This window comes from Pantherophis guttatus, chromosome 2 (assembly GCF_059756535.1).
Source record: "Pantherophis guttatus breed Tessera chromosome 2, ASM5975653v1, whole genome shotgun sequence".
NCBI classification, from domain to species: domain Eukaryota; kingdom Metazoa; phylum Chordata; class Lepidosauria; order Squamata; family Colubridae; genus Pantherophis; species Pantherophis guttatus.
The window spans coordinates 249,390,633-249,407,077 of record NC_142064.1 but is presented as its reverse complement, the minus strand read 5'-3'; the positions used below and the strand labels follow the sequence as shown (position 1 = coordinate 249,407,077).

Below are 16,445 nucleotides of genomic sequence, written 5' to 3'. Positions count from 1 at the left end.
GAAGTAGGGAGAGACTCTCCCACGTGATGGTTCCACATAACAAAGATACTAACAGGAAAGTGTATTTCATTTGGGCTATAAAAATATTAAATAGCAGCAAAAAGTTTACTCTATTCTACTCTACCAGAGGTGGGTTTCAGCAGGTTCTGACCAGTTCTGGAGAACCGGTAGCGGAAATTTTGAGTAGTTCGGAGAACTGGTAGTAAAAATTCTGACTGGCCCTGCCCCCATCTATTCTCTGCCTCCCGAGTCCCAGCTGATCGGGAGGAAATGGGGATTTTGCAGTATCCTTCCCCTGGAGTCGGGTGGGAATGGAGATTTTACAGTATCCTTCTCCTGCCATGCCCACCAAGCCACATCCACAGAATCGGTAGTAAAAAAATTTGAAACCCACCACTGTACTCTACCTAACGTACATCCAAATGAATATAACCCATTTATATATATTACCTGGAATTTGTCTAATTTTGTTGTTGTAGCCCCTTCCCTTTTTTGAGTGTACCCTCCAATGTACTACACAAATATCAAATGGACTTCTCAGCCCCACCCTAAATATCTCAATATGCTCTGGTTTAATGCATCCAGACTCAGTTCCATCTAGGTAGCCTTGATGAGATCTGTGGTCAAGTGAATGAGGAAGTCATGATCAAATTCATACACTCTAGAGCCGCAGGCCAGGGAGCTGTGTCAAGGCAACAGGTTTTTTTTTTTATGCACTAAAGCAAACAAAACACCTCGAGGTATTTATCATATACAGAGCAGTTTCACAGCACAATATGTTTCACATGCTGGCTCCTGAAAACACTTTTTAGGCCGAGTGCTACCAGGTGAGTCAACCAACTTCCTCTTCTACAGGTGTTAACTCTTAACTTTGAAAGCCGCTATCCCAGGGTATTGTTGAGACCGATTTCAAATTGTTTAAAGGTCCCGAAGTGGAGGAACAGGTAGTATAAAAGGTGGAGTTTAAGGAACTTTAATTTGCTTCCTCCATGGGACTGTGAAAGGTAGAGCAGAAAGCTTATCCTTCCAGAAATATCAGGTTCTCTGTTCCCCAGACATTTCTATTTTGCTTTGCTCAATTTTTTTTTGCTTTTCAACTTTTGGCTAGCAATAAGGACTGCTTCGCTTTGTTCCTGTGTTCTTATCTTTAAGATTTGTTTTTAAAAATACTCACTGCTTTTCTATACTGAAAGTGGTGTGTCTACTTCAAGAGTTTTTATGCAGTCTAGTAGGTCTTACTCCCAGGTAACTGGCTGTGGGATTACAACAAACCTTATTTAAGAGTAATCGTTAGCTACACGGTTCTCATTTTTACATTCCTGAAAAAGGTTTCACTTAATTTATTTTCCCCTTACAGTAGCTCATTCTAAAAAGCTGGGGTATAACATCTTAAATTTTGGTGTGTAAATGTTTAATTTCTTGAAAACAAGTACTGGAGCAGGGCTACCAACTCCTAAATCTGGTACTCCTACCTTGCAGCCAATGTTTCCATATGGTTCAGCTACTAAATAATTCTTCTCTCCAGGCAAGGTGATAATTATTGATAAAGGCTCTTCTGCTAGTTATTTATGGCAAAATTGTTTATGCCACAGGGGAGGGCAATTACATTTTCCCAATAATTTTAAGATGAAAATGTGAATTGAGCGTATTTGCAAGGTGAAGGAGCAGAGGAACAGGAATGAATGCAAACCAAGCTAAATTTCAAGGTGTTTATAATGACCTCTATTGAATTTGAATGTTGCCCATCTCGGCTTTCAAACCTATATACGCTCCATATACTGTAGTTTAGGATGTAGAAATCCAGAGGCTTTTCCCTTGTATGTTTTTGTTCATGTGAGCTGCCCAGAGTCTTGAGAGTTGGGTGGCATACAGCTTTAATAAATTATTATTCATTAAATGTGAGAACACTCTTGCCGAGGTCACATTCCCTGTAATTCTCCATGTAGTAATTAAAAAGTGTTTTTGATCCAGGTATTTTATTTTTTAAATTCCTTCTTTATTCAGTTTCAATTGGCATCCAGTCTTGGGAGCTGTTTTCATAAAATGCCTACCCTTCAGTTTCCAGGGTATGCAAATGGCCATGAAGGGTGGGGTTGGGTTAAAAAAAAGCCAAGATGGCAGCCACATTTTCCCCATCATGGTTGCGATGCACAGATAAGGGTTTCAAAGGGCCACCCAGGGGTGAAATCCAACAGGTTCTAACAGGTTCTGGAGAACCATTAGCGGAAATTTTGAGTAGTTCAGAGAACCGGCAAATACCACCTCTGGCTGGCCCCAGAGTGGGGTGGGAATGGAGATTTTGCAATATCCTTCCCCCAGGAGTGGGAGGGAACGGAGATTTTGCAATATCCTTCCCCTGGAGTGGGATGGGAATGGAGATTTTGCAATATCCTTCCCATGCCATGCCCACCATGCCAGGCCCAGAGAACCGGTAGGGAAAAATTTTGGATTTCACCCCTGGGGCCACCATCTGGATTTCCTTTGAGCTCTCATAGATAAACCCTTGAAACCAGATGGCTGCCTGGCCTCATTCCATTTCGTATCATTTTTAAGATTCTGAGCTTCAGTATGGAAAGGAAAGGCATCCTGTCTGTTGTGAAGGAACCTATCGGCCTCCACTATCAAGTTTATTTCTTGATTCAAAATAAGCCTTTCAACAGCTTATTGTTTAGGAAATTAAGATGGTAGGGGCCTGTAGCCTGAACAAAAGATGGAGGTAGGCTGAGAGTTGATAGAGAATACCCTAAGAGGTTAAAAAATGTGACAAGGAAATTTGCCCAGATATATCCTTGCAAATATAGTGTCTTTGGTCCATGGGGAAGCTCTCCTGAATGGCAACCATGTTTTTGAATGCCTTCAACGTGCTTCTTAACTATTAATGTGCCAACCGGTCCCAAACTGTTCAAGTTCTCTCTCTTAAATTATCTCAAGAGTCTTGGATTCGAGTCATACACTCAACCAGCAATTTAACACACAGGTTGACTTATGGTGAGTCAGAATTAACTCTCACACAGCCAATTGGACAGTTACAAAAACGATGGAGCAGGGCAGCCCAGACACAGGATTGGCACCAAAAGTCTTTTCTGTAGGACTGGAAGTTAAAAAAAATAAAATAAATACAAGAGGGTTTCTCCACATTTCTTGTTTAATATTTATTTACAGGCTTTATAGGTTGCATGGTTGTTCTTGACTTGTTTTTGAGTTACATCAGGTGTTGAGATTTGCTAATGTGGCTTTTAGTTTTCTTCAAGAAATGATACTTATTTGAAGTTTTTTGGTTTCTGCTAAGCCAGCTGAAGTGGTTCTTTTTAAAAAAAAAAATTTTTTTCTTTTCGTTTTCTTTAAAAACAAGAACAGAAACAAACACAAAACATAAATTCCCATTTTACAACAATTTCATATCGGTGTTCTTCAGTGGTGAAATCTAAAATTTGTTACTACCAGTTCTGTGGGCGTAGTTTGGTGGGGGGTAATGTGACTGGGTGGTGTGGCTTTTTTTTTTTTTTACTTTTAAAACCATTTTTTCTACAACCTCTTTGGCGAAGAGATTGTAAAAAAATGCTTTCAAAAGGCTCTGACGATCCCAGCTGAGTTGCCTGATCTGCAGAGGTTTTTTTTCTTTTAAATGCTACTTCAGCTGACTGCTAGTTCAGCAGATCAGCGGATCAAATCTCACCGGCTCAAGGTTGACTCAGCCTTTCGTCCTTCCGAGGTGGGTAAAATGAGGACCCAGATTGTTAGGGGTCAATATGCTATTTAGTATACTGTCTTTGGTGTAAGCCTCCCAGAGTCCTTGGAGAGTGGGCGGCATAGAAATATGACATATACATACATACATACATACATACATACATACATACAACTATATATATTCAATACATAACAGGTTATGTCCCAGCAGGAGCTAGCACCCAGATGAACTTGCCTGGGCATGGAACTCAGCCTGGCTAGAACTTGGATGGAAGACCACCTGGTGATCCTGTGGCATTAGACTAAAATAGGTTAAAATAGTGTATGAAAGAAGGCAGAGTCCAGTGGTTTCATACTGTTGCCACAAAAATACCAGGCCTGAGTTCATTGAATTGCTAGTAGTCAAACTCTGCTTGAGAGCATTTTACCCTTACATGTCAAAAAAACAGTTGGCCAAGCTTCTTCTACATGATAGTCTTATTTCATTGTCACATTGTCAAAAAGAGCCATTTTATTGCTTAGTCTGCTACCCTGAGCCGTACAGTGATGTATTTTGTGCCCCATCATGTACAGTGGGTTCTCCAATGATAGCTGCCTATACTTCCTTATTATATTAGAGCAGGGGTATTCACAGCAAAAAAATGTTAGCAGGCATTATGAGTGTTGTAGTTCAACATATCTGGAGGGATGATCCTGGTTTACAGAAGATTACCTTCTCTTTGGGGAACACTGGATCTTATCAGGCTGGCAGCAATGCTTGAAGAGATGAAAGCTTTGTTTTTGAAAGAGGAGGAGCTGACTGTCAAGAAGGAGGACTTTTATTTGTTGACATAATCTGAATGCTACAAGGAAATGAACCCTGTTTGCAAATTATTTATAATCCAAAGAAAGAATGCCCTGTCCCATGAATCACTTATTTCTTTCCAAGAGAGCAGACAAATCATGCAATCAGGATCCCTTGCCTCATTTCTTCCATTCTCAAGAACAGAGAATCTACTGGTGGCGCAGTAGTTAGAATATAGTATTGCAGGCTAATTCTGCTGACTGCCAGGGGTTCAATCCTCATCAGGCTCAAGGTTGACTCAGCCTTCCATCCTTCTGAGGTCAGTAAAATGAGGACCAAGATTGTTGGGGAGGGACCATATGTAGCATATGATATGCTGACTCTGTAAACCCCTTAGAGAGGGCTGTGAAGCACTGTGAAGTGGTATATAAGTGCTATTGCTATTTCTCAACTTTGGCAACTTTAAGATCTGTGGACTTCATCTCCCAGAATTCCTTTCTTCGCCTGGGTCAAATTATCATTTATGTGTTAAGCTGCCAAATTTCTTGGACAGTTTACCTTTGCTCTCTTCCCAGGCTCACAGGCTCCTTTCTTACAGTCGTCATCCACATTAGATAGCTTTGAATAATGAATATTGCTTTTTTTTTATTCATAGGATCAAGAGGTTTGTCTCTCTGAAAGAACTGAACTGGGATTTGATCTTGTTCATCTTCTCGATCTCCCTGGCCAGGTACCGTTCAGATATGTTGGGTTAGTGATATATCCTTGCTAATTTGCATGCTGCTCAGGTAGTTCAAGCTGTGGAATCACTGAAGACAGATGCTCAGTTGTTCTCAGTCCTCAGAGAGGGCCATTGCCTTGCCTTGCCTTGCTTTTTCTTTTCCTCCCTTTCTCCTTTCGTCCCCCTTTCCTCTTTTTCTTTCCCCTTTTTCTTTCCTCCTCTTTTCTTTCTCCCTTTCCTTTTCTCTCCTTTTTCCTTTCATCCCACTTTCTTTCCTCCCTTTTTTGCTTTCCTTTCTTTTTCCTTTCTTCCCTTCCCCAACCTTTCCTTTCCTCTTTTTCCTTTCCTTCCTTTCCCCTTTCCTCTCATCCTTTTTTCTCTCCTCTCCTTCTTCTCCCCCCCCCTTTCCCCCTCAGGGGTGAAATCCAATTTTTTTTTACTACTGGTTCTGGGGCATGGTATGGCTTGGTGGGCATGGCAGGGGAAGGATATTGCAAAATCTCCGTTCCCACCCCACTCTGGGGCCAGCCAGATGTGGTATTTGCCGGTTCTCCGAACTACTCAAAATTTCCGCTACCAGAACCGGTCAGAACCTGCTGGATTTCACCCCTGCCCCTCTACCTCACATCAAAGCAAATTCTTTTTTGAGTCAACTGTCGACTCTTAGAGACTTCCTAGCCATGTTCATCTGGTTTTTCCTGTCAAGAATATGGAAGGGGGTTGCTGGACTTCTATTCACATAGAGTTCTGCTTTTGTACATTTTAATCCTAATGTTATGGCTTTTGTCATGTAACCTATAGATTTCATGAAGCTGTTCTTCTGAGGATTGGAAATGGAGTCTATTGAGAAAGCAAGAAATAACCACCACAGAATGGAGCAGATGCCAAAAGGAGAAACGTCACAGGTAAAGGCAACATCCATACTTCCCTTCTCCTTTGCCAAATACTGTTTCATGAGGACCGATCATTATTATTCCATAGTAATAATATCCAATATTATTGGATTGTGGGGGGGATCAGGGGTGCTATTTAGCAGGTTCTGACAGGTTCTGGAGAACCGGTAGCTGAAATTTTTAGTAGTTCGGAGAACCGTCAAATACCACTTCTGGCTGGCCCCAGAGTGGGGTGGGAATGAAGATTTTGTAATATCCTTCCCCCAAGAGTGGGGAGGGAATGGAGATTTTGCAGTATCCTTCCCCTGTCACACGCACCAAGCCACACCACGCCCACCAAGCTACGCCCACAGAACCAGTAGTAAAAAAATTTGAATTCCATCACTGGGGGGGATAGTCTGAGGGCATCCATGGGAGGAAGTCCATATAAAAAGGAGTGTCAGGGCCTCAATGACATGGTCACAGCTACTATCTTGACTTGTTTAATCATCTCCCATTATAGAGACCTTAGATCAGGGGTCTGCAACCTTAAACACTCAAAGAGCCATTTGGACCCGTTTCCCACAGAAAAGAAAACACCGGGAGCCACAAACCCTTCCCGTGCCTGACGATTTCTTGAGCGGCCACAAAACTAGCATATGTAGTTGAATTAAACGTTCTGTTTTCTTCTGAAAGTTTTCTTTTCTTGAATTTATCCATGGTTGGCCTACCCAGGGTTGAAAAGCTCAATAAATCACGTGCTAGCGGGTGTCGCACATTGGCGGCTGTGACACATATTCTGAGTGACACGGAGCCGTAGCAGAGATGTGAAAGAGCCACATGTGGCTCCAGAGCCGCAGGTTGCTGACCCCTGCCTTAGATGGTACATTTCTCAAAACACCACTATCACAAGCCTGTTAACTAAGTCACTCCGAACTTGGGAAACTTAAGCAGCCTTTGCTGAGTTTTTGTCCTGAAACTTAGCCCAGGAATGTGTTACAGGTAGGCCTCAACTTACGACCACAATTGGGGCCACAATTTTGCTGCTCTCAGTGAATCATTCCTAATTTTATTACCTTTTTTTGCCATGGTTATTAAGTGAATCATTGCCATCGTTAAGCGAATCACATAGTCAAATCCAACGTCCCCCATTAATTTTGCTTGTGGGAAACCCTGCTGGGAAGGTTGCAAATGGGGACCGCCTGACTCCAGGAACTTGTAACCATTGTCATAATATGCCAGTTGCCATGCGCTCAAATTTTAATCACATCTCCATGGGGATGTTGTGATGATTGTTAAGTGTGAGTATTGGGTGCTAATCATTTTTTTACACTGCCCTTGTAACTTCAAACAGTTGCTAAGCAAATGGCTGTAGGTTAAGGACTACCTATAATTATGTAAATACTTAAGGTGACCAGACGTCCCGCTTTTGGCGGGACAGTCCCGCTTTTGAGCAATTTGTCCCGCGTCCCGCGGCGTTTCAAAAAAGTCCCGATTTTTCTTGAGCCCCAGCTGATGGCTAGAAGAAAAAAAAACTGTTTAAACTCTTGCCCGGGGCTTCAAAGGGCCGCCCTACAGGCAATCAGTGTAAAGCAGTTTTTTTTCCCCCTAGCTAAGCTTCAGAAACGAAACCGAAACCAGGGTCGAGAGGCAGAGAGAGATTTATTTTTATTTTTATTTTTCCTCCCCAAAAAAGGTAGGTGAAAAACTGCAAACAATGGGAAATTTAGGAGGAGAGTTCAAGATTTTAAAACACAAAGGAAAAAAAGCTGTATTTAACTAGGGAATTGTAATAATTAAGATACTATTAATTGTATATTGTGTTGAAAGCAGAAATGGTTAAGTTGTGGTTCGGAGGAATATATGGGAGAAATTATTTGGTTTATTATTATTGGTAAATATAATTAATTGATTTGTAAGAAATTGGATTGCATGGAAATAATTGGAATATTCATGTTCATATTGATTAATATACAAAAAAGATAGTTTTATAACTAATTGATTTATATTAAAATGTTGAATTTGTATTAAACAACTGTATTACATAATTACATAATTAAACAATGTGAGGATGGATATAAAAATAGATGACAATGGGAAGGGGTATAATATAGAATAGAAGGGAAAAATTGAATTTGATTAAGATTAGAGATGAGGATGAAGGGTAATATTGGTTTTTTTAAAAAATAGATGAGGAATAAATATGGCAAAAAGGAAATATAGAAATTGTAAATTTAATTGAAATGACTAAACGCTGTTTAAATTTGTGAACCAGCCAAATATTCTGTTCAAAGAAAATACATTGTATGTTTGTATGTGTGTTTCTAATTATTGCTATTTATTCATATTTGTTCTCTTTTATTCTTTAAAGTTTAACCATTCATTCTTTATTTTAATATCTTTATATTTGCTTGGGGTTGGCTTTCTTCCCTTTCATCTTTTTTATTGTACAGCAATCTTTCTCCTCAAACCTACCACCTCTCTCTTTTCTTTCCTTCTTACTTTCTCTTCCCCCCACCCTCTTTTTCTCCTCCCTACTTCCTCTTTCTTTCTCCTTCTCCTCCTCTCTTCCTCCCTCTCTTACCCTCACTCCTACTCTAATTTCCATTCCTTCATCCCTCTCTATTGCTGTAATCCTTTAATGCATATGGACTACTCAGAGGGCTGAAAAAGTTATTTTTGACTGGTCCTCACACTTTTGACCAGTCCTCGAACTTACGACTGTCCTCACATTTTACATTTTTGCCCTATCTTGTCACCTTGTTGAAGAGAAGCAGTTGTGAAATGAGTGACATGGTTGTTAAGAATGCTGCACGGGCATAAATGTGAGGATGGTCATAAGTGTGAGGACCAGTCAAAAGGTGAGAACCTGTCAGAAATGACTTTTCAGCCCTCTGAGTAGTCCCTATACACATAGCCATGGCCACCCGCTCACATGACCAGCTAGCCACGCCCACCCAGTCACATGGCCTCCAAGCCACGCCCACACAATAAGCCACGCCCACAATAGTGTCCTTCTTACTAATGTTAAAATCTGTTCACCTTACCCTATAGACATAGCCATGGCCACCCGGTCACATGACCAGCTAGCCACGCCCACCCAGTCACATGACCAGCTAGCCACGCCCACGAAATAAGCCACGCCCACAATGTCCCTCTTTACCAATGTTAAAATCTGGTCACCTTATAAATACTGTACAACAGATTTTAGAGATGAGGCCTGAACCAGTTCTGCCCTGCAATTCTCCACACAAAAGTGATAGAGCACGGGTGTCAAAGTCAAGGCCTACACCAGTGTTTCTCAACCTTGGTAGCTTGAAGATGGGTGGACGCTGCTGGCTGGGGGATTCTGGGAGTTGAAGTCCACCCATCTTCAAGCTCCCAGGGTTGAGAAACACTGGCCTACACCAAACTGGCAACTTCCAAATACGTTGAGGTTGCCAGGCAAAGAATTCTGGGAACGGCAGTTCTGAAGTATTTAGAAGAAAGCAGACAGAAAGCTGCCATATATATTTTCTTAACTGAATTTAGATCCTGACGTTAGTTATTTTTATAAAGAAGTGCAGATATCTGATCTTTTTCATAGTCTATCTGTCCAATAATAAGTGGCTTTTTATCCCCAATGAAAAATTGGTAATCAGAGATAATTATATGTATGGTGTGGAATAGATGCAGAGCGCACCAAAGTGATGGCTATTTATTTTTTATAAAGCAGTTAATCAGTCCATTGGGGAATGCTATGTTGGCACAAAAGAGGTTTGCCAGAGTTCTCCTATGAGGGAAGAAATCACTAAGTAGTCATACTGATGTCTAGTTATATAAAAGCCAACTGTCCATTATTACAATTATTATGGTATAATTATTTTAATTATAATTGTTACAACACTGCTTGGAGCAGGGAGTGTTTTCTGGGGTCCTATTTTGTGTTCTCTGGTGTGCAATCTAATAGGCATATAATTTGTCATGTACATTCCTGACACAGTTCTTCACTGTCCTATCCTTCCACAGTGAGTTGGACGTGTGTTCGACTAGTCCACAGTACAGAGGGGTTTCAGCAGGTTCTGACCAGTTCTGGAGAACCGGTAGTGGAAATTTTGAGTAGTTCGGAGAACCGGTAGTAAAAATTCTGACTGGTCATGCCCCCATCTATTCTCTGCCTCCCGAGTCCCAGCTGATCGGGAGGAAATGGGGATTTTGCAGTAACCTTCCCCTGGAGTGGGGAGGGAATGGAGATTTTACAGTATCCTTCCCTTGCCACGCTCACCAAGCCATGCCACGCCCACCAAGCCACACCCACAGAACCGGTAGTAAAAAATGTTGAAACCCACCACTGCTACAGTACTTACATTGCACATGTCCAGTACCACACAGATATGGCATAAAGCTCAAATGAGCAATGATAAGGTCTCTGAAGGAAAGGACAGCAGCCAAGTAATTTCTTCTGGCTGAGGCACAGAGGCTGAGTGAAGGCACAGGATAGTATTCAAGGCCACAGTACCAAATGTGAGGAAGTAGAAGTCAAACCAGGGGTGGGATTCAGCCGGTTCGGATCTGTTTGGGCGTACCGGTAGCTCTGACGATCAGGTAGGCCCGTCCAGCCGCCCCTGCACACTTTACTTACCTTTATCCTCTCAGTTGATTCGTGCGGCAGAGCGGATTGCTGTGCCTCAGCTGTGTTAGTTCCCAGAAGTAACACAGAAGTTTAGTTTTGTCAAAACTGCGCATGCGCGCGCAGCAAAATACACAATCGCAGAACTGGTTGTTAAACTGGCAGGATCCCACCACTGAGTCAAACCCTATTGAAGCATTCAACTGAATGCTTGGAGGCTCAACCAGCTCAACCTCTAGGCTCAACCTAGAGAATGGGATGTAAGCGCTCGCCTCACTCTCTTCCTTCCCACTTTTAAACAAGAGATCTACAACTTGCATTTTCTTTAAGTATGTTATTCACAAAATCAAAGACCTTCCTTTATTAGGCTCTTAGATTGCCTGAAGAGCTTGTATTCAAATCAATGCAAAGAGACCTCCCTTTCAGTCCACCAGCTGAACATAGGGAAAGTAGGGAGTCAGGTATGACAACAGGTATATCAACCAGTCTTTGAATTGACAATGAAGACATTCAAGTGGTGAATAGCTTCTGCTATTTAGGATCAACTATCAAACAAGGAATTAATTCTCAGCCCTTTGAGGTAGACCAGACTAGGAAACCCACATCATGCATACTAATGCTATTTTCATTATAAGATTGTAGTAACAGAATCTTGCAAGTCTGAATGTACCTCCTCCCTTTATCGTCATGAGAATTAGAAAGGTCTTATCTGAGAAGCTTTCTCGAATTACAGTTCTAGTCTGGACTTGAATTTCTTTTAGCCTGACTATTTTGGTAGCGGCTCTTCCTCCTGTTCCTCAGGGTTATTCCTTCTTCCCATTATAGCAATTCAAGGCATATGCTTGGTTGACCAATACTTGGTAGAATAGCTATGAAGCCCTTAGGAAAGATGCTCAGATACTATATCTAGAATATCAGAATTGTACAAGTGATACATCATACATCATCTTGCAACTAGCCAGATACGTGAGAGGTGACCTTCGAGAAGGCCTTTTATATTAAATTTTCTAATTTTGCCATTAGTTGATTCCGGGACTTAATCCTGAAGGGTCCTCAAAAGAGGATGAAGATTTCCTTTCTGAACTGAATCCAGAGGAAAAAGAATGTCTGGAGTTCTTGATTCAGACAATCAACAATTTGGATAAGGAAATCTCAGAAGACGATGAGTGGAGTCATGAGAAAACGGAAGGATCTCTAGGTAAAGTTATATAGTACCAGTAGTTTGTTTACATGGATCCCTGTGCACTATCAATTAACCAATTGGCTGGGGGAGCAAGCCTTTGAATGTCTAACATGGTCTTTCCCCAAATACGATTTGGCCAACTTTGTTTCAATCAGCACAACTACCTTCCTCCTTTTCTACCTTTTACCCAATGAAAAGAGGTAATACACTGCCTTTCCATGTCAGTGTTATTCTTGTCATTCTGTGGCAGATTTTCCCAACATTTAGACTGTAGTTGTCACTTTTCATTCATGCAGTCCTGCAGGTTGTGCGCACAGGTACAAGTATTCCTTGAGTTACAAATAGTCACTTAGCGACCGTTCAAAATTATGACACATCTTGAAAAAGCCACTTATGATCTGGATTTAAAGTACCAACATTCAGGCCTCCACCGTGGTCACACAACCACATTTTGGGCAGTTGGCGATTGGCACTCATTTATGGCCACTTAGAGCATTCCACAGCCAAGTGACTGTGATTTATATGATCTTTTTTTTTTTTTGCCCAGAATCTGACGTTTTTCCAGTTTCTGGCAAAAAATGTTCCATAGCTAAGAATGGCTTTGTTTAACGACCATGGTGTTTGTTTAACAACTTCTGCAAAAAATGGTTGTAAAATCAGGCATGGTCATATGGTGCCCATCACAACTTACGACCAAAATAGCACTCGATTATGTTGTAAGTCGATTATTTGTACTCCTCTCTGTGGTAGACAAAATCAGTAGCTACATATTTCCAATCAGTATCACCTCTCTGCTTTCTGCCCCCATTCTGCATATGTTTACGGATGAACATCACGTTGGAAGAGTTACATGGCAACCACTCCAGTTGCCATGTAACACGTGAGTGATCTTCCATGACTAGATAGAATAATTGAAAAACAACTTTCTGTCTCTCTGTTCCCTATAGCAACCCCCCCCCACCTTTTATACTTCTAATAATCTGACCCTATGTCAATTGCATGTACAGGTACTCAGGTCCAATGTCAGCATCATGTCATCTGCAGCATGCAGCAACAAAGTACATTTGAGGAAGATGCCCTGGTGAAAAATTGTCCCTGCCCAGCAGTTGCTAAAAGTAAAATGATCAAGTCCCATTCAGAGGAGTCCGATGAAGTCACTTTGAGGAGATGGTCTGATCCTTATCATCCTCGAGCCAAACTTCCTGCTAGATCAGCCAACTCTCACCCCACCCACTCAAAGAAGTTTGACACCATACTGAAGTCAGGAGTCAACGTTCAGGAACTCCGCTTACGTTTCTTGCACCACCTCGACAATTCTGCCTCTGCCAAGCAACCGGCAAATGATACTGTGAGACTTTTGTCCGATAGTCAAAGATCTACGCGGGATGAAGCAATGGAGAAGCTGGGCTTTCTTCAGAGAGACAAAGCTTTTCTGAACGCACGTCAACACATCCCGTGTACTGAAAGGCCAGACAAAGAGGCAACTGCAGGTTCCACCCACACACTTAAGAAGTATCCATAACCGTTGCTCCCGTCCAGGAAGAGATGCTTTCTTAAACCAGCTGAAAGCCAAGCAAGAACATCTCTTCTGCTATGGTATTGAACAAAACAATCCTTTTTGTTGGATTATCTTCTGCAAAATGCTAGTAGACCAGAATATGGAACCTGTAATGTACTGTTTGTGGCAATGTATTTAACAGCATTTCTTGTATTATTATTATATTTTTTTTGCACAGAGCATCTCATTATTGGTACAATAGTTAGTTGAGATACATCATGTTGACTTTTAATTTCATTTCTAAACTTTTTAATGTTGCTCCCTTAACCCCTGGAGCAATGAAAGAGATATTTTGTGAAAACGGAGGCCAGTTTCTTTCCTTCAGACTCAACCTAATACTTTTACTTATAAGATCAAAGCAAATGCACTCAAGGTCACAGGGTGCTTTTGGTCTTAGCTTTTACTAGGCAGTCTCCTGGTCTTCTTCCTCGAATTATATACAGGATGAAAACAATATTGTTTTCTAGTCAGCACTTCCTATGTTTTGCTAGCGCAACTTCCAACATTGTCATTTCTACAGATCGTGGGAGGGGAACCCGGAGCAATGCATTGTTAAGATCCAGTAGTGGGTTTCAATTTTGGCCGCTACAGGTTCGCTCATGGGCACATGCGCACTCATGCACGCATGCAACGTTTCTGCGCATGTGCAAAGACATCCGGGAGGGTGGGCAGAGCCTCCCGCCACCACCGCTACCAGTTTGCCCGATCTGGGGAGAACCAGTAGCAACCCACCACTGCTAAGATCCCTTTAACTATTCAAGAGCAGATCTCTTTTGAATGTTATATTTGGCTTGTGTGAGTCTCTGGCACAAATTGGAACATAAATATCCCTCTGCAGCAGAGATCGGGAGGAATAGCTGCCAGGTCTCTAATGAAGAACATTGTATTTCCTTCATAATGGATCCATATATTCTAACTGATGCTACAGCCAACTACTGTTTTCATTAGGAAGCAATGTCTTTTTTTTTTTTTTTACAAAAATAAGATTTTATTTCCTTATTACCTTTTTTAAAATTCTACAAAATACCCAAAGGGGAACTTCAATCAAAAAACATAGACATATACGAAAGCTATTGCCTACTAATTTTGTGTTAATATTAGCATCACTTTTGGAAATGTTCTACAAGGAAAACTCTATTACATGTTGATTAGTTTTCAGCTTTCTGAACAATAACGGTGCATTAACATATCATATTCCTGTGAGAGAAATCAATTAAATATTCAGTTTTCCATTAATTTATTGCTTTTTCTTTTATTTTCTTTTTTTCAGTTTAACATGTTACGTTTCCAATGGTGGAAAGTGCACATTTTTAGGTAAATAAGTTATATTAAAGCAATCCAACTTTGTGGATCTTGAAAAAACTATGCCAACTTGGATGGGAGACCAATAAAAAATACATCTCTATAATGTAAAATTAACTTGGAAATGAAAAAAAAATCCAGACGGTAATGGCGTAATACCTCTATACAATTGCCCAAGAAAACTATAACTACTGTTTTGTACAGGTGGTTCTCGACTTAGCCCAAAATTTCTTTTGCTAAAGGAGACATATGAGTTTTGCCCCATTTTATGACCTTTCTTGCTACAGTTGTTAGAGTGAATCACTGCAGCTGTTAAGTTAATAACACAGTTAATTTTTTTTAAATTTGATTTATATGCCGCCCTTCTCCGGAGACTCAGGGTGGCCTACAATGCGTTAAGCAATAGCCTTCATACTTTTATACAAAGTCAGCTTATTGCCCTCACAAACGGGGTCCTCAATTTACCTACCTTAGAAAGGATGGAAGGCTGAGTCAACCTTGAGCCTGGTGAGATTCAAACTTACAGTAATTGCAGACAGCTGGTGTTAATCAGCTGGTGTTAATCACAATGCTATTAGTCTGCTGAGCCACCAGGCCCTTGAATCTGTCTTCCCCATTGACTTTGCTGGTCAGGTTGCAAAAGGGGATCACATGACCCCAGGACACTGCAACCGACATAAATAAGAGCCAATTGCCAAGTGTCTGAATTTAGATCCTATGACTGTAGGGATTGCTGCAATGGTCATAAATGTGAAAAACAGTCATAAGACACCTTTTTTTCAGTGTTGTAATTTTGAACCTCACTAAATGAACTGTTGGGGACTGTAGACTGGGAAAATGTAGAAACATTTCGATGGCATGGGATCAGGGGTGAAATGCTCCCGGTTTGGACCGGTTCAGCCGATCCGGTAGCGATCGTGGCGGGTGGTTTGGAGAACCGGTAGCGATGGCGGTGTGAGGCTCCGCCCACCTGCCCAGTTGTCGTAATGTGTTTTTTACCCTCTGCCCTTGCGCAGAAGGTTTTGCGCATGTGTAGAGGGTCTGTGTACACATGTGATGCGCGCAAGTGAAGCAAGCGCACACTTCCGAACCGGTAAGGAAGGTAAGTAGATTTCACCCCTGGATGGGATGACCCTCTACAATATAACATTTAAGAAATGAGCCAGGGCATTGTACAATAAAAGACTTATATAAACAGCCATCACTTTTTGACTGCAGCATTTTTTGTTGTGAAGTTTAGTCTGCTAAATCAGATTAAATTATTCTCACTGATTTGTGTTCAGTCCATGAGAACCCAAGGCTATGCTTGATCCTTAATAACTTTAAAGGTATCCAGATAAATCAGGTTGGAACTTCATCTAGTCTAGCATTCTGTGCCATACAAGAGCCAGCCAGATCGATTGGCTTCTTCCATTGTCAGCATCTGGTATTTGAAGTACATGGCTTGTGATTCAAAAGACAATATAGCAGCCATCTATAACAGTGTTTCTCAACCTTGGCAGCTTTAAGATGGGTAGACGTCAACTGGAATCCACTCACCTTAAAGCTGCCAACGTTGAGAAACACTGATCTATACACTGTGTGCACAATTATTAGGTAAGTTGTATTTTGGAGGGTTAATTTTATTATTGAACAACTACAGTGCTCTCAGTCAATCCAAGATGTTAATAAACCACAAACCTGAATATTTAAGAAAGTAAAAGTGAGGTTATGGCTTTCTTAAGAG

General features: G+C 41.2%; 1 protein-coding gene across 1 annotated transcript; it reads left to right on the top strand.

The window, feature by feature from the left end:
- Positions 1-708: 708 nt before the first annotated feature.
- Positions 709-14,822, top strand: LOC117673935 (uncharacterized). Its single transcript, XM_034431662.3, has 5 exons — positions 709-827; positions 5,130-5,204; positions 5,997-6,100; positions 11,700-11,874; positions 12,867-14,822. Exons 3-5 carry the CDS (start codon positions 6,029-6,031, stop codon positions 13,379-13,381), a joined length of 762 nt encoding a protein of 253 aa, XP_034287553.2. The 5' UTR covers positions 709-827; positions 5,130-5,204; positions 5,997-6,028; the 3' UTR covers positions 13,382-14,822.
- Positions 14,823-16,445: the final 1,623 nt, after the last annotated feature.

Coding starts and splice junctions, on each gene's coding strand:
- LOC117673935 (XM_034431662.3), top strand. CDS start 6,029: ATGGAGTCTATTGAGAAAGCAAGAAATAACCACCACAGAATGGAGCAG. Junction 6,101..11,699: donor CAAAAGGAGAAACGTCACAG/GTAAAGGCAACA, acceptor TTTTGCCATTAG/TTGATTCCGGGACTTAATCC. Junction 11,875..12,866: donor GAAAACGGAAGGATCTCTAG/GTAAAGTTATAT, acceptor TTGCATGTACAG/GTACTCAGGTCCAATGTCAG.